Below are 22,813 nucleotides of genomic sequence, written 5' to 3'. Positions count from 1 at the left end.
GTACAGCTCATGTTTTATTGAGTTGTACACTTGAAACCTGTATGGTTTTGCAAACCAATGTCATCCCAATAAATTCAAAAAATAAAATAAAGCCAATAACTCTCAATCTATAACTTGAGTCTTGATATATTCCTGGAATGGTGGAATTCTATATCCAACTGACTACTTACTTAATATGCCCAGAGATCTTTTTTTTTTTACACTATTTTTTTTAAAATATATTTTATTGATTTTTTACAGAGAGGAAGGGAGAGAGATAGAGAGCTAGAAGCATCGATGAGAGAGAAACATCGATCAGCTGCCTCCTGCACATCTCCCACTGGGGAAGTGCCCACAACCCTGGTACATGCCCTTGACTGGAATCGAACCTGGAACTTTCAGTCCGCAGGCCGACGCTCTATCCACTGAGCCAAACCAGTTTCGGCCCCAGAGATCTTTATAAATGTCAAAGGTAACACAGCCAAGACAGAACTCTTAATCCCTCTCCCCTAGATTTCTCCATCTTAGGAAATGGGTCCACTAGCTAGCCAGCTAGAAGACAAAAACGAAGGCATCCTCCTTGATCTCTTCCTTTCCCCTACACGCTGAGCTAACACGCCAGAAAAAAACTAGCTCCCTTAGGTCACTTAGGCCTCATTCTTGTTACCTGCTAAAGAAGCCTTCCCTAATCAATCTAAACTAGCCATCTTAGCCACCTTATTTTATTACCTGCACAGCATTTACTTCTATCACAGTCTCTTAGTCATTTTTGTATTTATTTTTCACTTATATACAGTCTGTTTTCCCAAACTATCCTCTCCCCATCAAAGTCCCCACCACATGCCCCTTAACACCCCCTGCCATGGTAGAATGTGAGCCTCAGGATGTAGGGACCTTTTATATCTTGCTGGACACTCTGCCCCAGTGCCTAGAACAATGTCTGGCACATAGTAGACATTGAATAAATAAACACACACACACACACACACACACACACTTAATAGATGAATGGATCCTTACCTAAAAGCCCATCTCTCTCAATTTTGTCCTGAAAAGGGGATACTTGAAGCTGTATAACTAGGTAACAAGCTGGTTCTCCCACATTATTGTATGGTTAAAAATACTCTTAAAGTCAAAAGAAGATTTAAAAAAACTCTCCTTTTTAGAGATGTGATATTACACTATTTACCTCCCTTCCTTTGTATGTCACCAAAGCAGCCAGTGGTTTGGCGTAAAATCTGCTGTAGCAAAATCCCAGGCAGCCGTACATACTGTTTGCTGTGAGCTTCAAAGCCTTCTGTCGAATGTCATACTGCAGGCCACACAAGAACAAAAGACAAACAATAATATTGGCAAATGCTTAAGCATTACATTAGATGTCTTTCTAAGTGACCAGTGGGGAGAAACCCTCAATATCCCTGGGAAAAAAAAAGAGTTCTTAACACATCCAACCTGTCCTCTCAGAGACCCCAAAACTGAAGTCAGAAGGATCTTCCCCCGATACAGCTTTGCAGATAGAAGTACCTTCCATTTTGAATGGTTAAAAATACTCTAGTGGTTTTTTGAATGGTTTCCTACCCACAAATGTAAAATAGGAACAGGCATTTGCCCACAGCATCATGTTTAAATCACTCTCAGATAATCAATTTCTAAAAGCTGAGACTGTCACTCAGATGTCTCTTAGTTGAAAAGTTATACCTGAAGAACAAGGTCTGGATTTAAATCTTGCTGCTTCATTAGCTGTTTGACTTGTTTCCTCCGCTCTACCAGTTTCCGGATCTCTCTGGGCAAAATGCCCATTTCTAAGCTTGGATCTGGCAGCTCGGGGATCTGTTCTTGTTCTTCATCCTGATGAACACACAACAGAAATTTCAGACAAATCAACTTTCATTAAATAAATTTCTAAAACATTTTGTGGGAGCTTTACCCCCTGATCACATGTGGAAAAAGTACTTTCTTATATTGTACAGTAAGGGTCAATAATGCATGGGTAGTAAAGAAAGAGCTGAGAGGGTTGCAGCAGAACAAGTCAATACTGCCCAGTACCTCCCACCCCTCTAGACATTGATACAGTAGATAACTTTAAAGGGGTGAATTTTCACACATGCTCCTCTCCTTTCTTCAACAAGATTGGGGAGAAACCAGTTTGGGGAAATTGTTTTTAAAATAAAACAGTAAGAGAGATTCCTAGGATTAAAAAAAACAAACAGCAATGAAACTACTGTTTTAAGTCATGTCTACTACCAAACAAAATGCTATAAAATTTTTAAAACTATGGAAAATCATAGCAAATACTATAAATGTTTTAGACACAAAAATAAAAGTCTAAATACTAAATCAGCAAATTTCTTTCAAGAATTTGGAACGCATATTTAAATAGGTCATGGCATTACTAAAAATTAATACATACATGGGTGGTCAAAAGTAGTTTTACAGTAGTGAGTACGAGAAACACAGTTTATTCTTGTATTAATTACTGTATTATTTTCCATACGAACTGTAAGCCTACTTTTTCCCACCCTGTATATATTCCTTAGAATATATGTAGTACCTTTTATCTATAAATTGCTTTGCAGTCAGTAAAAGAATAGCAACATTCTAGAAAAGCAACCAGTAGTCTTCTTATATTATAATTTATAGCAAAAAAAGCAGGGAAAGCATTAAACCATTTCTCTCAGACTTCCATTAATTCCGTTAATAGACTGCAAAGAAAAGCCAGGCAAATTTGCCCTTTCAAAGATTCAGAATTAAAAATAAACCTCTTGGCTTAAAGTATGTCAAGTCGATGCCACTTGATAACCCAGCTTTTACAAAGTATCTAATTTTATAAAGATCAGTATCTTCCAATGAACAATCTTACAATAGTAGCAGGGACTTATTGCTTTCCAATATAGCAAAAGATGGTAAGAAACCTATTAAAGAGATCTTGGTATATATTCCAATCTATGGCGGTCAGATAAAAACTAAACTGAAAGGATTTAGAGTCAGGAAATTTATAATCCACGACCAGCTCTACTGCCACTACCAGTGTGGCACTAGCTGTTCTGAAGACCAAATGACTGACTGTACAGGAAAATGAGAAGCTATAAATTGCTACATGTATAGTATTTTGTAGATTACCTCTAAGTTCCCTTTTAACTCTGAAATGATTCCATCATATATCCAAAATCCAAAATGGAAAATTCGAATAAAACGGGATAGGGAGAGAGTGCTAGATAATGAAAATTATCACAATGCTGACACAGTTGCAGGAAATGCAGCTACTACCTTTTGGGGATGTCTACCTAATACCTTCTCTGTAAAATTATCCTCTAGTCCCATAGGAAGGCCCATTCTTAGCACCCATGTTTGTACTCTGAACCCACTCCTGTGGTCACAACTGATGGGACCAAGAGGGCGAGGCAAGCCTACAAGATTCTCTCTTCTGGGAAGATGGAACAGGGTCTGAGAAACAGCTCCCAAGCATGTGGATGGAACTAAAAAGAAATGGAAGTTCAGGAGCTGGAGGGCAAATAGACATCTGCCACATGTACAAAGAAGCAGAGAAAAACAACATACAAGGTAGTATGTTAATTTATATCTTTTACTGCTGGAGAATCAAATCTAACCAATTTCCCTACTGAAAGTTAATAAATTATTAAGCCCTATATAAAACTGTTGACTGAACTGGTTAGATTAAAATCCATGTGAGAGAACTTAAAAAAGATTATTTTAAAAGGGCTATTTAGTGAGTAAAATCATTAGGCAACGCTTGCATAGACAAAATTTATAAGATTGAAAATAAGTGTTGATGAAGATGGGGAACAACTCGCATACATAGCTGGTAGGAGTGTAAAATGGTACAACTGCTTAGGAAAACAGTATGACAGGTTCTTATCAAATTAAACATATACTTCCCCAACAAACAGCAAATTCACTCCGTAAGTATTGACCCCACCAAAACTGAAAGCACAAATCCACAAAAAGATCCATATAAGAATATTCACAGCAGCTTTATTACCAATAGCCAAAAACTGAAGTCAATCCGATGCTAATCTCAGGAGAATAAAATGTGGAATAATTCCTCAGCAGTATAAAGGAAAGAACCACTGGATGAAGCTCAAAAACATTATGTTGAACAAAAAATCCAGACACAAAAGAGTATATACTGTATCACTCTATTTACATGAATTCTAGAACAAGCACTTCTATGGTGATAGAAGTCAGATCAATGGTAGACATAGGGGAAATGGAACTGACTATGAAAAGGTAAATGTGATATAACAAAACTCATAGATGAAGCTAAAGCAGTGCTTGTAGGAAAATTTATAACTGTGTATATTTATATTACAAGAGACAGTCTGAAATCTATAACCTGAACTTCCACCTTAAGACACTAGACCAGGGGTGGGCAAACTTTTTGACTCGAGGGCCACAATGGGTTCTTAAACTGGACCGGAGGGCCAGAACAAAAGCATGGATGGAGTGTTTGTGTGAACTAATATAAATTCAAAGTAAACATCATTACATAAAAGGGTACGGTTTTGTTTTTTTTTTATAGTTTTATTCATTTCAAACGGGCCGGATCCGGCCAGCGGGCCGTAGTTTGCCCACGGCTGCACTAGACAAAGGGCAAACTAAACCAAAGAAAGCAGATAAAAGAATAAAGATTACAGCAGAAATGAATGAAATAGAGAATAAAAAAAGCAACAGAAAAATCAAGGAAACCAGAGGTGCTTCTTTGAAAAGACCAATAAAATTAACAAACTTTGGCTATATTGACAAAGAAAAAAAGAACAGTCAAATTACTAAAAATCAGAAATAAAAGAGGGAACATCCCTACTGAACTTAAATAAATAGCAATGATTTTAAAAGAATACTATAAACAATTTTATGCCAATAAATTAGATAACCTACGTTAAATGGACAAATTCCTAGAAAGACACAAACAACTGAAACTGACTGAAGGGAAAATAGAAAATCTGAAAAGACCTGTAACAATAGACTGAATTAGTAATTTAAAAAAAGGGGGGGTTAAGACCGGATAATTTTCACTAGTGAATTCCAGCAAATATTTAAATAATTAACACAAATCCCTCACAGACAAGTCCAAAATACAGAAAAGGAGGGATTACTTCCCAACCCATTCTATCAGGCCAGTATTAACCTAATACCAAAACCAAAAACTTAAGAAAAGACTACACACCAACAGCCCTTATGAATCCAGACAAAAACTCCTCAACAAAATACTAGTAAATCGAATCCAGCAACATATAAAACAAGATTATACGCCAAGAACAAGTGGGACTTATCTCAGAAATGCAGGTTGGTACAATACCCTTTTGTGATAAAACACTCAATAAACTAGAATGAACTAGGAACAGAAGGGAGCTTCCTCAACCTTGTAAAGGACATCTATGGGAAACCTAGGGCTAACATTATACTTAATGATGAAAGATTAGATGCTGTCACCAAAGATCAGGAACAAGACATGGGTGTCTGCTCTTGCACTTCTATTTGACATTGTACTGGAGGTTCTAGTTAGGGGAATTAGGCAAGGAAAAGAAATATAAGGCATCCAAATAGGAAAGAATTAAATGATCTTTGTTCACAGATGACATGATCGTATATACAAAAAAATCCTATGGAATCCACAAAACTATTAGAACTAATACATGAGTGCAGCAGTTATTTTTCTATATATTAGCAATGAACAAATCTTGAAATTAAGAAAACAATTTCATTTATAATAGTATCAAAAAGGATAAAATACTTACGAATAAATTTAATTTTAATAAGTGCAAGACTTATACACTGAAAACTAGAAAACATCATTGAAAGAAATTACATACCTAAATAAATGGAAGATTTAACATTCTTAAGAAAATACTCCCCAAACTGATCTACAGATCCAATACAATTCCTATCAAAATCCCAGCAGCCATTTTGCATAAATTGAGATGACTCTAAAACAGGGGTGGGCAAACTTTTTGACTCGAGGACCACAATGGGTTCTTAAACTGGACCGGAGGGCCGGAACAAAAGCATGGATGGAGTGTTTGTGTGAACTAATATAAATTCAAAGTAAACATCATTACATAAAAGGGTACGGTCTTTTTTTTTTTTTTTAGTTTTATTCATTTCAAATGGGCCGGATTCGGCCCCGCAGGCCGTAGTTTGCCCACGGCTGCTCTAAAACAAACAAAATGTGATATACTTCCATACAATTAAATATTCAGCAATAAGAAGGAATGAAGTACTAATACATGCTACAATATGAATGAATCCTGAAAATAGTATGCTAAGTGAAATAAGCTAGACACAGGTCACATGTGATTCCATTTATATGAAATGTCAAAAATACACAAATCTATTGAAGCAGAAAGAGTAGTGTTTGCCTAGACGTGGGAGAGGTGGAGGTATTAAGGGAAGTTACAAGTAAAAGTTAGGGGGTTTCTTTGAAGAGTAATGAAAATGTCCTAATATTAACTATGGTGAAAGTTATAAATCTGTGAATACACTAACAACCATTAAATTTAGACTTTAAATGACTAAATTGTATATGGTATGTGAATTACATCGCAATACAGCTGTTAAATAAAAAAGACACAAAACCAGTCTGAGTTTCCTCCTATACAACCCTCCCCTTTTTCTGACCACTAAAAAGGATATAATGTACCTTTTAAGAGGGAAAACTAAATATTTTGGTTCTCTTCTTTAAGTACTACTTTTAATCTCAATTTCAAGAGCCCCCCAGTTGAACACAAACCTCTGTAACCTTTTGTGTCTCTGAAGCAACTCTTTGCACTGTTGTAAAACAAATGTTGAATTCCTGAATGATGGAAGGATATAAACTGTTGAAGTCCAGAAGCAAAATGAACTTATCATAAAAACCTGCAATATAAAAGGCACATTACAAAGTCTTTTCAAAAAGTAGATTTGTCAAAAGATCACATTAGAAGTACTATAATCTGAAGTATATTAGAAACAATATACTATCCAGAGCTGTGAGGTAGACAAAAGGAAAAAAAGAGTCTACTACCATGCTATAAAAATGACTTGGACTAGAGTGAAAACTCAGTTCACAAAAGAGGTCCTCTCTCACCTTGAATCCAGCTACAACCAGCCCTTTCCCCAGAAGTTCCCAACGTACACCATTATGATAGGCAAACACCTCCCCATATCAATTACTTTGACAGGTGTCATATTTATTTTTTTTAAATGTTGTTAAATTCTCCCTTGAGCAAGCATTCCCTCCCATCTCCACCCCAAAAATATTTAGTGATCTCTACAATGAGTGGTTATATATATTTTTTTACAATCATACCTTCAAAGAATAAAAGGAGCAGCCCACTTACCTGTACACAAACTGTACTAAAATCACACAAGAGATGTATACATGTCAGTAGTGGAACGATCCACCCCTTTTAACTTGCAAAGGGTGAACAGAAAGCTACTATATTTCTCTAGGACACTTACAAAGAGTTTTCTTCACCTTAAGAAGAAACTGAATAAAAGTAAATGTCCATTAATAAGACAATAATAACAACAGCAAACATATTAAAATCTTACTCTGTGTTGGGCACTATACTAAACAATCACTTTTATTCCTTAAATGTCTGCGTGACAGATATTATTCTTCTCTCCATTTTACAGAAGAGAAAACTGAAGTTTTCAGAGGTTCAACAGGAAGCCCAAGATCCACAGCCAGAATTCAAGCCCAGATTGATCTAACACTGAAGGACAACTGTACTACTGATCTGTTTTACTACAGCTAATAATTTTAAATGTCTCCTACTCAGAGTTTAAGTTACTTGATAAAATTCACATTAATTGCTGCACAACAATGTGAATATACCTAACACCACACATCTGTATACTGAAAAATGATTAAGATGCTAAAAAAAGACACTTTCTACTCTGTGTACCACAAAACATCTTTACTATTCAGAACAGGGAAAAGCTATTCTCCTATTAAAGTTCAACTTGGTGGTTACTGTCTATACTTTCTTTAATTTTGCTGTCCAATATAAAATAATGTTATTATGAGACCTATTAGAAAACCTACAAAATATAATTCATGTCTTTTAGTTCCTCAAGCCTCACTCTGCATAAAGAATTTCCTTAACACCAGGGCAAGCCAGCCCACTGCTCAGCCTTACCAACTTTAGGGTCCAATACCAAGCCTCCAGCATAAGCTGCTTTCTTCCGTCCTTTCTTGTATTTATTGACATCTCCATCAATGTCTTCATCTTCATCTCCCTAATATCAAATGGAAAGGTAACTTCACCAGCCAGCAACTAATTAACTAATTAAGAAGTTTTATGACTCCCTCTTTTTCCAAATGCAGTATACAGTTTTAACACACATTCTGTAGTTTTAGTGGTAGGACCAGTTATTGAAACATACTCATGAATTCAAATGAATGCCAAGCATGGTAGTTACCAAAACAAATGCTTTCTCTCTGAGCTAATAAGTGTGCAAATTTGACTTTAAAATAGTTCTGAATTCAAAGAACTTCACTTTTTTAAAACCAATAGATACTAGAAATATAACTCTTGATATTATGTAAAAGTTGGGATTGTAGAAGAGTCTCCTTAAATTCATTACTCTAATATTCATGATATAAAAATAGAAAATTACTTCATATAGATATTACCATTATTCTAAACGTTAATATGGACATCTTAAAATAAGTATGTCCATATACTAAAAATTTATTCCCAAGTAGTTTGTTAATGGCCAACATTCAATGCTGCTCAGCAGAAGTCAAATTTCTCTAAGTCAATATTCCCTATACCAATTTTGATAATGTACATAATACCTGAATCATTTTAATATTAAATTCCCATTCTGAATCAATTCTATCCGTGCTAATAAAATAGTAGCTAACTTTGGAAGCCACTTTAGAAACCTTATTGTGGTGATCTTGATGTCACGAGTACGTATAATGCAACACAAAAATAAAGGCTCACGGGTTTAAGAAAATAAAAGATTTAACTGGCATGTAGCTTTGTGTAGGGCTAAGTAAGGTGCCAAAACACTTTCTATGTACAGTCACGCATCAGAGAGGCCTAATGCCTCCCTCAAAGAACTTCCTATTTCATAATTTTATCTATACAGAGAAGAGTGGAAAAGGAAATGACCACACAAACGCAACAGAACAAACATGACTCAGTTTCTACAGTATACAGGGATTATTTTGGAAGCAGATGTTATCACAGCAAAAAAAAGCTATATAGGTAATAAAAGGGGGTGATAAGAAAAGGCAAAATGCTATATAATTTTAGACCCACCAGTTTTTGCTGAGGCTTCCTGAAAATCTGCTTGTCAGGCACAATATAGTTGTTTTCATAAAATGCATGAAGCAACAAGAACTCATTACGCTCAGCTCGTCCACCCATCAGCGTCCTAGACTATTAAACAGAATTTCTCTTTTAAATTTGAGCTCAAAATCACAACAAATAAGAGCAACTTTGACCTGGTAAATTTAATCATAGCACCTCCTTCAAAATCATTCCTCATAACAAGGGCTATTTTTTAAAGGTACTAAATTATTCCTAGCATTTTCTTTAAGCATTATAGTTAAAAGGAGACAAAAAGCTTAAAATACTGACAACTTAGGCTATTTCTTTACTTCCTAGTGGGCCATTCCACAAATGAGACACAGCCAGATGTTAGAGATGATCTTATGTTCACCCAAATTTCAACATACTGCACCTGGTTTTCCTCCCCTTCTCCCAACCAGTTCTTCATTTTACAAAAGAAGCCCAGCTTTCAGAATACAAGTCACTCATTTTATAAGTATGCATTTAGACTCATTATCATATAACAACTACCCCAAGCAAACACTGAATCCAACAGGAAATGCTTTTTCCCCCTCCAAGTTAAATTTACCATAATGTTCCCAGCGATGTTAGTGATCTGCAATGCTAATGGAAAAACATTTAGCTCACACAAGATCTGCAAAATGAACCTGGCATCTTTCCAGGTGTGTTCCAACAGGTACAACAGATGAGAAGGTTCACTGTACAGAAAAGTAAGAATGAAACAGAATCAAGTAATTAAACGAAACAATGACTATAATCAGAACTTCATAAAATATTATAAAAATCTTTGGTATAAGTAACAAGAGCAACGGCACTTTGGCTTTGAAAATAATTTAAAATAAGGTCGGTATAAAACTAGGAATTCATTCATACCATCAATCCCAATGCCCTTCTCAAAACACAAAAAATCCCACAAAAACAAAGTGAAGTTCTGTATTTAACTACAAACTGGAAACTACCTGAAACCTTTCATTCATTCCATCTAATAAGTATGTCTCGCATGCCTACTATGTGCCAGGTATCCTGTCCTCAATGGGCTTGTATCCTCATAGGGGAGACAAAGTATAAATAACAAATTAAATATGTGTATGGTATGTTATGTAATGCTAAGTTAAAGCGAGAAAAAAAAATGAAAGGGAATATTAAGTGTCAGGAGCAGAGACTGAATTTTCAGCTAGGGAACCGGGAAAGAGTTCACTGAGAATAACCGGGTATCTGAGGGAAGAGCATTCCAGGCAGACAGAACAGCACATTCAAAGGCCCCGAGTTAAGTGTAAATATGGTAGTTCTAGGACCAGGATGGAGACCAATGGCTGGAACAGAGAGAAAGATGGAGGGAACAGAAGACAAGGGCAGAGTTAATGGCAGAGAGACACAGTACATAGGACAGCGGTTCTCAACCTGTGGGTCGCGACCCCTTTGGCGGTCGAACAACCCTTTCACAGGGGTCGCCTAAGACCATCCTGCATATCAGATATTTACATTACGATTCATAACAGTAGCAACATTACAGTTAGGAAGTAGCAACGAAAATAATTTTATGGTTGGGTCACAACATGAGGAACTGTATTTAAAGGTCCAGAAGGTTGAGAACCACTGACATAGGACCTTGTAAGTCAACATAAGGACTTTGGTTTTTACTCTGAATGAAACAGAAAGCCACTGGAAGATTCTGAGCAGAGTGCCATATCTGACTTAACTTTAGCAGGATAATCTAGTTCTGGGGTTGAGAATAGAAAGCAAGGGGTCAAGAGCAAAACCAAGTAGGCCAGTGAGAAGGCTAATATAAGACCTAGTCATCCAGAGGAAAGAGGTTGGTAGTTTGGACCAGGGTGAGCCCAATGGAATGGAAAAGAAGTGATCAGATCTAGACATATTTTGAAGATAGAGCTGTCAGGATTTCCTGAAAGACTGAATGTGCATGTCAGAGATAAGAATCATGACTACCTCAGAGGTTTGGGGCTGAGGACAACTTAAGTTTCCAGCAGCACCGGAAAAGTAAAGAGTTACCATTACTAAAGGAAAGACTACAAGAGGAACCTAGGGGAAAGGATCAGGAGCTCAAGTTAAGTTGGAGGTTCATAATAGACACTAAGTAGAACAGGCAGGTGACTACATGAGTCTGGACTTCAGGGGAAAGTCTAAGCTGAAGAAATGTCAGTGGGAGGCATCAGTACCCACATGGTATTGAACTCTCTGAGACTTGATGAGATCACCTGGAAAAGAAGCACAGTCAGAAAGGGAAGCAGTCCAAGGGCTCAGGAAGAATGGGCAGAAAACAAGTGGCCAGAGGGGTAGAAGAAACCTTATTTAAGAAATAATCAAGCACAAAGTTCCAGTTAGACAAAATGAATAAGCTCTGGAAATCTAATGTACAGCAATGTGATTACAGTTAACAATATTGTATCATATACTTAAAATTTGCTGAGGTTAAATCTTAAATGGTCTTACCACACAAAAAAATTTTAAGGTGATAAGCTAATTAGCTTGAATGTGATGATTATTTCATACTGTATATGTATATCAAACATCAAGTTGCATACCTTAAATATACACATTTTATGTCAATTTTACTTCAATAAAGCTGGAAGAAATAATCGAGCAATCTCTCTAAATAACTTAATGATTTCTCAGTTTTTATATTTCTAAAATATTTACACTAATTCATGAATTAATGAATTAAGAATGAAAACATAAATATCACATTAATTTCCAAACTGCTCTTAGGAAACATCAAGATGGTGTTCAGTGAGGGAGATAGAGATGAACTGATCAAAGTAGAATAATTCAAAAGGCAAAATGGTTCAAATTATTATTGAAGTAACAGAGATGGTAGTGTTGACATGAAGACAATGTTCCTCTCCATAGCACCACACGCTCCTAAGAATGGTACTGGTGTCTTTCTTTTGCTAATTTCAAGACAAATCCAATTCTGAAGCATCCAAGATCATACCTGTACATATTTCGTATATTTTCCACAGGGATTACAACCCTTTCCGTTTTCAGAATCTGTTGAACAAGTTCAGACAAATGGTAGCTTTTACAACGAATTAATTCTTTTGCCGAAATTTCCACATCACAGATCATTCGGCCACAGGTAGCATTTCTTTCACCAAATCCACTCCTGCCCTACAAGGGAAAGACAAAAAGTAAACAGCATGGAAAAGCAGGCACTGAGAGAGAACATTTTGTGCTAACTTATTTGAGGGTAGCCCAAAAATTCCAATAATGAAACTCTCATTCTTCCATTCATCCAGTCATTAATTGAACAACACTTTTCTAGGTACTCAGATATAGCAGTGAGCAAAAGAGAAAAGAGTCCTGATCTCATTTGAAATATACAATAAAAAATAGGTATCATAAAACAAGAAATTGTAGTTTTAGGGGTAACAAGTATATGGAAAAGAGAAAAAGTAGAGCAGGGTGAGGAAACAACGTATTTGGGGAAGCTGAATCTTAAATGGGGTTGTCAGGGTAAACCTCACCAAAAAAATGCTATATAAAGAAAACCTTGAAGAGGGTAACGAGTTAATTTAGGCAAGTGTTCTGATGAATTGTTAATAACCTCTCTATTACCTCAAAGATATGAATAAGGAAAAAAAGCAAGAGCAGTGGCTCCAATTCCAATCCTCTGAAGAGCATTATAAAAGGTACAGATTTCTAAGTTCTCTGATGAGACAACATGCCCATTTTATTTGGAGACTTTAAGTAAAATAAGATTTCAAGCATTGAGCAGTATCAAGTTTAGGAAACAAAGGCACATCATACAAAACACCAACATCTATCTAAGTCAGCAGATCTCAACCTGTGGGTCGCGACCCCTTTGGCGGTCGAACAACCCTTTCACAGGGGTCGCCTAAGACCATCCTGCATATCAGATATTTACATTACGATTTATAACAGTAGCAACATTACAGTTATGAAGTAGCAACGAGAATAATTTTATGGTTGGGTCACAACATGAGGAACTGTATTTAAAGGGCCAGAAGGTTGAGAACCACTGATCTAAGTGAAGCAAGCAGGTAGAATGAAAGTGCATGGGCTTAAAAGAATCAGATAGGCCTATGATTTTGAACAAGTTCTTTACAGCAGGCACTTAGCCCATTGCCGTCTCATACATTCAGTGTTAGCTCCCTCTCATCCTTCCTTCCCATCGCCTCCCTGAATAATCACACTCAATGAATTCTGAACCCTGAAACTCTGCTCTACAGTAGGCTAGTGCTTTGGTACAGCTGACGTGGAGGTAACATATATGTGCTGTCTCCAGAGTCTAACAGCTAATTTAAATAACTAGGCAGTGGGGAAAAAAATACAACTAAAAGATAAAACGGACATCATCCAGAACCACAGGAAGGCTGGCTGAGTGGAAATTCTACAACTAGAAGAGAAAAACACACCGAGACTCAGAGGAGGTGCAGAAGTGCAGAGGTACGGAGGCATACGTGGAAAGGGCTGGCAACTGAGGACGAGGTTGTCTTTTTCAATCGGGAGGGAGTCTCAAGCTCCCGACTGCTCTGAACTCCAGTTCCAGGCGAGTCTCTGGGGACCCAGACTCATACTGGAGAAACTGGACTGTCTGGCATCGGTCGGAACTCGAGGGCGACTTTCTCTCAGAGGTACCTGCAGCGATTACCGAGACACTGAGACCCGGGTCCTCTTAGGGTAGGACTGAGGAGCAGCCCTAGCTGCTTGCTCCGCCCTGTTGATTCCCTGAGACCCCGCCCCACCCAAGCTGTGCACAGAGGCTTTTGCATATGAAAGGCCTGGCCCTTTGCAATCTGAAAATTACCTAACAAACTGCAGCTGGGTCAGAGAGACCCAGAACTTCTAAAAGAAGGACCAAGGCCCCACAGCAGCTTGCATTGCTTCACAACTGGGCCTCATCTGGGCACCTCCAAACCCCAAACAAAGAAGAGGAATCTGCAGATCTCTCCATAGCTCCTGCTGGGTAGTCTCAGGCAGAGGCTAAATTAGCACCTCCTTAGAGATCCAAGAGCCAGTGTACCCAGTGGTCAGAGTGGGACCATCCAGATTACAACTCCTCAGATCCATAAGGGACACACTCAGGGGGCAGACTCAGTGAGCACCAAAACCCCACTGAAGCAAGTCTTGCCCCAGAAGGGTGTCTCCAGCACAGAAGTTCTCCCACTGTAGACACAGCTGATTCTCACTGCCAATTGGCCTGGAGGTCAATTCCTTCCAGTGATACCTACAACAATTAAGGCTTAACTACAACAAGACTGTGCACAAAGCCCACAAAGGGGTGCACCAAGAGTGTCCACCTCAGGTAATTGGGGAGGCTGAGCCACTGGGCTCTATAGGACACCTAGCACACAAAGCCACTCTACCAACACAGGGAAGCACAAAAAATGCAGAGACAAAGAAACAGGTCACAAATGACAGAAATGGAGGAAAGCAAACTACTGGATATAGAGTTCAAAACCACACTTATAAGGTTTTTCAAGAATTTTCTAGAAACCACAATAAATTTAGTGAGACCCTCAAGAAATCTAGTGATACCCTCGAGGATATGAAAAAGGACCAACTGGAAATTAAGCAGACACTGACTGAAATAAAGAATATTATACAGAGTTCCAACAGCAGACTAGAGGATCGTAAGAATCAAGTCAAAGATTTGAAATACGAAGAAGCAAAAAACACCCAACCGGAAAAACAAAAAGAAAAAAGAATCCAAAAATGTGAAGATAGTGTAAGGAGCCTCTGAGACAACTTCAAGCGTACCAACATCCGAATTATGGTGGTGCCAGAAGAAGAGAGAGAGCAAAATATTGAAAACCTATTTGAAGAAATAATGACAGAAAACTTCCCCTACCTGGTCAAAGAAATAGACTTACAAGTACAGGAAGTGCAGAAAACCCCAAACAAAAGGAATCCAAAGAGGACCACACCAAGACACATCATAATTAAAATGCCAAGGGCAAAAGACAAAGAGAGAATCTTAAAAGCAGCAAGAGGAAAAAAAGTCAGTTACCTACAAGGGAATACCCATACGACTGTCAGCTGATTTCTCAACAGAAACTATGCAGGCCAGAAGGGAGTGGCAAGAAATACTCAAAGTGATGAATACCAAGAACCTACAACCAAGATTACTTTATCCAACAAAGCTAACATTCAGAATTGAAGGTCAGATAAAGAGCTTCACAGATAAGAAAAAGCTAAAGGAGTTCACCACCACCAAACCAGTCTTATATGAAATGCTGAACGGTATCCTTTAAGAAGAGGAAGAAGAAGAAAAAGGTAAAGATACAAATTATGAACAACAAATACACATCTATCAACAAGTGAATCTAAAAATCAAGTGAATAAATAATCTGATGAACAGAATAAACTGGTGAATATAATAGAATCAGGGGCATAGAAAGGGATTGGACTGACTATTCTCAGGGGGGAAAGGGTTGTGGGGGGTGCAGGAAGAGACTGGACAAAAATCGTACACCTATGGATGAGGACAGTGTGGGAGGGGTAAGGGCAGAGGGTGGGGTGGGAACCGGGTGGAGGGGAGCTATGGGGGGGAAAAAAGAGGAACAACTGTAATCTGAACAATAAAGTTTTAATTAAAAAAAAAAGAAAATAAAGAACTAGGCAGTGGCTTTTACCAATAAAATGCTAGATTCAAAGGAAAAGATGTGTAGTGCCAAAGTTAAAATGTCATGCCACAAGACAGCCAATTCCTAGTCAAAGCATATAAAAAGTCAAATTAAAAAAGCAAGATTTTGAAAATTATTATTACCCCAAGCTTTGGCATATTGGATCGCTTCAGTCGACCTATCTTGGACCAGTGAGGAACTTTGCACACATTAATTCTCTGCAGTAACACTTCTAGTTCAAATCCATAAATATTATGACCCTAGGCAGAAAAAGAAGACAGCCAATAACATATCAAATGCAAATTAGAGGATTTATCTTCATATGCATAGAATTTCTTTGCCCTTTCTTTTTCTGGTCTCTAATTGAAGGCATCATGAGCTTACCTCCGGTTGAGATCCTTTCTTCTTCAGGAACTTATTCATCAGCAGCATTCATTAGCCTTGACATTCACAAGGCTGCTAAGCAGATTGCTGAAATAAACTTTATCTCATCCTAATTGATGCGAGGTTCAGATAATGTCTTTTAATTTGCAGCTCATGCCTCACAGTCTCGGAGGCAAGGGCAAATTTTAATGTCCACACTTTTTACATGATCAGTAAAAGCTATATTCAAACAATTCCATTTTACTTTTTTAAAAATCAAGAAGTTGTTTGTGTTGTATAGCATTTACACAGACTTCTAGAAAGCTCAGGAACTGCATCTAGTTTCTTCCTGAAGAACTGAGTTCAAACACTACTGATTTAGACTCTTAAGCAATGTGCAACACAGTAAATACCACTCAATAGTTCAAATAAGAAACTTGTAAAAAAAAAAAAAAACAAGGACACAATACTATAGCAAATAAAGAATATCTCAAAAATGTAACCAAATTTCCATGTCTACAGTGATAATTTCCACCATGTGAATAATATGGTTCACTGCCTATACTTATTAAAAAACTAGATGAATTTTAAGATAAATCAGATCAATAAATAGATTAGTTATTAATTTTAATTAAAAATATATACTGCTATATACTTATAGCAATTTTGTCTATTAAGACACCCAAAGGATGTGAGGATGTCTCATTTCCAAATTATCATGCCTGGAATTAGGGACTCAAACTCATGTCGGGATTCTCTCTTAACATCAGTTTGGATTTCTCAGTCACAGACTTGACTCTAATACCCTACAGCAGCCCAGCTACCCTAGGCACCATGGCATCTCTTGGGGCCCAAGAGAGAGACTACCAGTGAAGACTGAGTGAGGTCTAGTGCTAAGCCAGAGAAGCACAGTAAGGCACTGTGAACAGAATCTTCCTGACACTTTCAAGATGGGTCCTAAACACCATAAGGGAAGTGGGTGGAGAGACCCTGGTAACAACCTATAGACTCTCGGTACTTTGGCTACACCTTGTCAGGAAAGGTGTCCAAGAGCAAAAATGAATGCAAAGAAATATATGGTGAACATGTTTGCAGGGCTTCCTTCCATGTAATCATATTACCAATAGCACATTTAAAATATAAGCATTTATATGCTACTTCCCTCCCAAATTCAGAAAAAAAGACGAAAGGAAGGACTCCTATCAAGGAGCCAACAAACTAAGGAAGGTCAGAAGAAACATAAAATAAAATGTTGCTTTATGATTCTTAAGAATTGGGGCAAATGTGACAGCGTGGATGGACCAAGAGGGTATTATGCTCAGTGAAATAAGCCAGTGAGAAAAAGACAAATAACATATGCTTTCACTTACATGTGGAATCTAAAGAACAAAATTAACAAACAAGCAAACTTGAAAGAGACACATAAACACAGAGAGCAAACTGGTGGCTGCCAGAGGGGAGAGGGTTGGGCAACTGAGTGAAAGAAGTTGAAGGGATTAAGAAGTACATATTGGTAGTAGTTACAAAATCGTCACGGGGATGTAAGTAAAGTGTAGGAAATATAGCCAATAATACTGTAATAACTATGTATGGTGCCAGGTGGGTACGGGAACTATCAAGGGGGACACTATGCAAAGTATTTGATTGTCTAACTACTTAGCTGTACACCTGAAACCAATAAAAAATGAACACTGAACGTTAAAAAAAATTAAGGAAAAGAATTGGGGCAAAGATAACTCAATGACTTATTACCTCTTGCTACCTCAGGGGAGCATACCCAGTCATCAAGAGAAAAAATGATCCCTGGCCATGAGCTCTCAAAGAAATATATCAAAGAGGTCCACTGAGCTCATAAACTTCAAATACTTACACTTCGGGGATTGGCACCAAACCAAGTGAATTAACTCCTGTGGTTGCTATACAGCTGGACCACTATGCCAAAATTCTGGAGATACCAACAGTTGACCCAAGTTTATTAACTTACAGGCTGGTGGTCTCTAAGTGCAACCGGATTAGCATAAACTTCTGTAATAATTCATAAGTTGCCTTTCTATTACAGGAAAAATACTATCTTGTAGTGGGCTGCGATATTCCCCCTGTTAGCAGCAAGTACAGCAATTCCCTCCAATCTATAGGGTTCTTTCACTCTGAAATGATTCTTTGCTGCTCAAAAAAAAAAATGCCAATCAAATCAAACTAAAATAACTAAGGAATGAAGAGCTTCCCCATGAAATGATCAAACAACTACTTACCACAATGATATCAGGATCAATTTTGTGAACCTTTGCAAGGAAAAACCCTAGCAGTGTTCTCTCAGTTGCAGCAATCTCAACCTTCACTTTCTGTTAGATAAAAAACAAACCAGTCAGTCTTTACTCTCAAGTACTATATCTTGCTTCCTTGCTCAGGTAGGGTAAGATTTCTTAGGGTTAAAACAAACGACCCAGCTCAAAACTAAATGCAGCAATAAAATTCCTGATTATAGGTTTTGCCTTAATTGCATAAAGTCTCTGAGGAGCTTATACTGGTAATAAGAGTGTGAATGAAAAAAAAATTTTAAGTGTTGAGCATTATCAAGTGCAGAGATGTCCCTCCACAGGGACACACTTGTCATCTGGACACATTTTATAGCACATGAATCAGAGTACCAACTTTCTTAGACTTCACTGTTTATGTATTTACCATACAAAGAAGTTCCAAGGACTGTATAAACTAATATCAAATAGTGGTGTAAGAACGTATAAATAAGAAACTAGACTAAACGCAAACCTTCATTTAAGAATTACAAGTGTCTTAAATATAAATAAAACTTATCTTCACACAAAAGGCTTCCACTTGGATTACTAACCATAAATCAAGTTTCAAAAGATCCATTTATTAAGACTCTCCTAAAATGAAAGCTGAAGGCTGTATGTTTTCTATACCTAGTTTGACTAAAAAAATATCAGTTTGACTCTAATGGAATGAATTTTCGTGGTTATTTCTACTTGGATAGGTAATTCAGGGCACTTCACAAATAACAGCCTGGTCTAACAGTACCACCAGGGTACTGGACTTCTCAAGCCAACTTAAAATAAGTAGAACCTGATAGGTTGCTAACTTTTAATTTTGTCAAGTGAGAACATTAAAAAAAAACCTATAAATTTACCAACACCATCATTTCATAAAAGAAACAACATATGCTCTCAAAAAGAAATCTTTTACATCAAATACATTTACTTTTTAAAAATATATATTTTTATTGATTTCAGAGAGGAAGGGAGGAGAGATAGAAACATCAATAATGAGAGAATCATTGATCACTGCCTCCTGCATACCCCCTTCTAGCGATCGAGCCCACAACCCGGGCATGTGCCCTTGACCGGAATTGAACCTGGGACCCTTCAGTCTGCAGGCCAACGCTCTATCCACTGAGCCAAACCAGCTAGGGCTCAAGGACATTTACTTTTTGTGAAAAACTTACTACATTATCCAATTCCTCAATCCACCCCCACCCATTTTGTTAAGGACCCATGGGTATAGTGGGAGTAAACTTCTTAATGGAGTATACTGGGAGTTTAGAAATCACTGATCTATTGGGACAAGCCCACATCAACCATTCTCATACTTGTCCCCTTTAACAGTGTAGTGTTCCCAACTACACTGGACTTCCTTTAAGCTGAACAGGGGAAGGTGAAGGGGAAGTGTAGCACTCTGCCCTACAATTTCCCAAAACAGTAATCACCTGATCATACAGTTTTGGAAAAGCTTCCTATTAAGCTATCTAAAGGAAGGTTTGAACCTCATACACTGTAGAATTCCACTATTTTCAGGTGGTGAAACATTTAAACATTGCTAAACAATGTTTTTAGTTTTACATTTCTAATACATTTTAATGGGTCAATGTCACAGTACGATGTACCAAGAATAGATACAATCGATTAACATAAAATAGCCTGTTTCTACTAATCCACACCATCCTCCTTTCTTCAATCTAAACAAATAAATGCTTCATATTTAAAAGAAATAAATAATTTCCTTTACCTTTTTCTTTATTTCTTCACTAAAAGCATATGGAAAAATACAGTCCTTTGGTTTAGACACAACTGTAAAAATGACGAAAAATAAAGATTCAACACACATCTTAGCCAATTTCAAGTATACATACACTGAGTGTTTCCAAATGGAAACTGTCTTAAATATAAATTTCCTCCAATCTCTAAAGAGTAAAGAGAATCAAGAATTTCCATTGGTCATGTTGTTGGACCTCAAAAGAATAGCCAAAACAAACAGGCTTTTGTGATGGGTTGGTAGAATGACACCATGAAAAGAAAGTAGTTAAAGCATAAGTTTGAACCAGGAAAAAAAACTCCATCCCAACAGAATAACCATTGGAACAGAAAAAGATATCAAACTGCCTCCTGACTTCTCTTAGAACAAAATAAACCAGCTGAATAAGAGGCAACCAATCCAATAAAACACTCACTACTTTTGAAAACATTTTAAAAAACAAGTTAGTGATCCAACAGTTGGAGAAAAAGAAAAAAGAAAAACTAAAATCAAGCCATTAGTAAACCAGCTTTAAAAATACATACCACAGAAGTGTGACTGGAAGGGAGGCTGTGGCGGTGCTTTATCTAATGCAAAGCTATGATGAACCAAAGCTGCCACAGCAATAATCTGCAAAAAAGGAGGAAAATAAATCACTTATCAAACACCTACTATGTATTCTGCATTCTCAACAAAACCACCAAGAATATTAAAATATAAAGATTTTAGTACATATGAATGAATGCTTTAAACATTTTATTAGGAAAGCAGGGGTTGCATGCTTTTCCTATAAAGAGCCAGATAGAAAATACTGTAGGCTTCGCAGGGCTTATGGTCTCTGGCATGGCTACTAACTCCGCCTCTGTAGTGCAAAAGCATCTTCAGATAATATGTAAATGAATGAAATTGCTATATTCCAAGAAACTTTATTTACAAAAGCAAGTGGTAGGCTGGATTTGGCCCACAGGTCATAGTTTGCCAACCTCTGGTATAGAGGAATAAATCCAAACAAAAACAGAAAATGGGGTGTTCTATGAGACAACCAACAGTTATTCTTCATTAAGTCAAAAATCACTGGGGGGAAAAAAACTGTAAGGGGTTGGGGGAGCTGCTCCTGTTTAAAAGAGATTCAAGAGACATAAAAATTAAACACCACCTGTGACTCTTGTATGAATCCTGATTCAAATAAACCAACACAAAAAGACATTTTGGAGAAAAGGAGTCATGTGACTATGGACTGGATATTTTAGATGATATCAAAGAATCACTGTTAATGTTTTTAGGTGATTAATGGTATTATATAGGAAAGTATGCATGCTTTGAGAGATGCAATGACACAAATGTCAGAGATTAGCCTTAAACTACTTCAGGAGGAAAAAAGGAGGGGGTGTGACAAAATCTTGCTAATTGCTGAAATATAATTGATTGGTATATGGGAGTTCATTAAATTATTGTATGTCTATTTAAAGTTCTCCAAAATACAAAATTTTAAAACCCAAAAAGAAATAAGTCATCAATTTAAGTCTTTTAAAAGAGTTTGGTAGTGAATTAGTATTCTTTGCCCTTCAAAAAGAACAACTTTCCCTTGCAGAAAAGCTATATAAGTTCAGGCAAGTATTTGCATCTAAGGCATACATACAAAATCTGTCCTATTTTTTTTTTACCTCATTTCCATGTGTCTTTGCATTTTGTATTGTCTTCATGCTGAAAGACATCACCACAAGAGGGGGAGGACCAACATCCTTAATTACATTCACCAGGTCTGGTTTCAAAGCCACTGCCTCAACTTTACACCAGCTGATTGGCTGATTTAAGAGCTCTAAAAGAGAACAAATACAACACAGCAAAAGCCATTTACGGAAAAATAAAAAAATACAATTAAGACATCTGTGATTAACTGAGAAACTCTTCAATCCCATCTTTAATAACAATGTCTTATAACATTTAAGTAACAATAAACCACACTATTGGATTGTATGCAAATCCGTGTGTGTGTGTGTGTGTGTGTGTGTGTGTGTACACATATGTTCGTCTGCCTGGGAAATAGGTCTACAGCCTCCATCAGATTTTCCAGGACCCAAAATAGGTTTAAAAAAAAAAACAACAGAAACGTGCCCAGCCAGCATGGTTCAGTGGTTGAGCATCAACCTATGAACCAGGAGGTCACAATTCGATTCCCAGTCAGGGGACATGCCTGGGTTGTGGGCTCCATCCCTGGTGGGGGGGGTGTGCAGGAAGCAGCCGATCAATGACTCCCTCTCATCATTGATGTTTCTATCTCTCTTTCCCTCTCCTTTCCACTCTGAAATCAATAAAAATGAATTTTAAAAAAATAAAATAAAAACCACTGCCTTGGAGAAATCACAAAACATTTTTAAGAGATTTGTGAAGACAAAACAGAGTATCACAGATGCAAATACCGAAAAACATCAGATAAGAGACTAAGCACTATCCACTCTGGACAGTGGTACGCGCCCTCCTTCAGAGGTTAGCAGTTAACTAGGGAGAAGAAGTGGGCCACATCAG

General features: G+C 37.3%; 1 protein-coding gene across 1 annotated transcript in view; it reads right to left on the bottom strand.

Moving 5' to 3' along the window:
- POLA1 (DNA polymerase alpha 1, catalytic subunit) overlaps positions 1-22,813 on the bottom strand; it is a 321,815-nt gene that overhangs the window by 266,645 nt on the left and 32,357 nt on the right. Inside the window, exons 15-26 of the mRNA XM_081115420.1 lie at positions 21,952-22,106; positions 20,833-20,917; positions 20,282-20,343; positions 18,511-18,600; positions 16,039-16,155; positions 12,241-12,416; positions 9,856-9,985; positions 9,255-9,374; positions 8,121-8,220; positions 6,728-6,852; positions 1,678-1,827; positions 1,169-1,291 (exon numbers count right to left, since the gene is read on the bottom strand). Of these exons, the coding sequence (XP_080971546.1) occupies positions 1,169-1,291; positions 1,678-1,827; positions 6,728-6,852; positions 8,121-8,220; positions 9,255-9,374; positions 9,856-9,985; positions 12,241-12,416; positions 16,039-16,155; positions 18,511-18,600; positions 20,282-20,343; positions 20,833-20,917; positions 21,952-22,106 (1,433 nt within the window). The remainder of the gene's footprint in view (positions 1-1,168; positions 1,292-1,677; positions 1,828-6,727; positions 6,853-8,120; positions 8,221-9,254; positions 9,375-9,855; positions 9,986-12,240; positions 12,417-16,038; positions 16,156-18,510; positions 18,601-20,281; positions 20,344-20,832; positions 20,918-21,951; positions 22,107-22,813) is intronic.

The sequence above is a fragment of the Myotis nattereri genome, assembly GCF_964212035.1.
Source record: "Myotis nattereri genome assembly, chromosome: X".
Lineage (NCBI taxonomy): Eukaryota > Metazoa > Chordata > Mammalia > Chiroptera > Vespertilionidae > Myotis > Myotis nattereri.
Note: the sequence above shows the minus strand (reverse complement) of the source record. Positions and strands in the feature narration are given on the sequence as shown.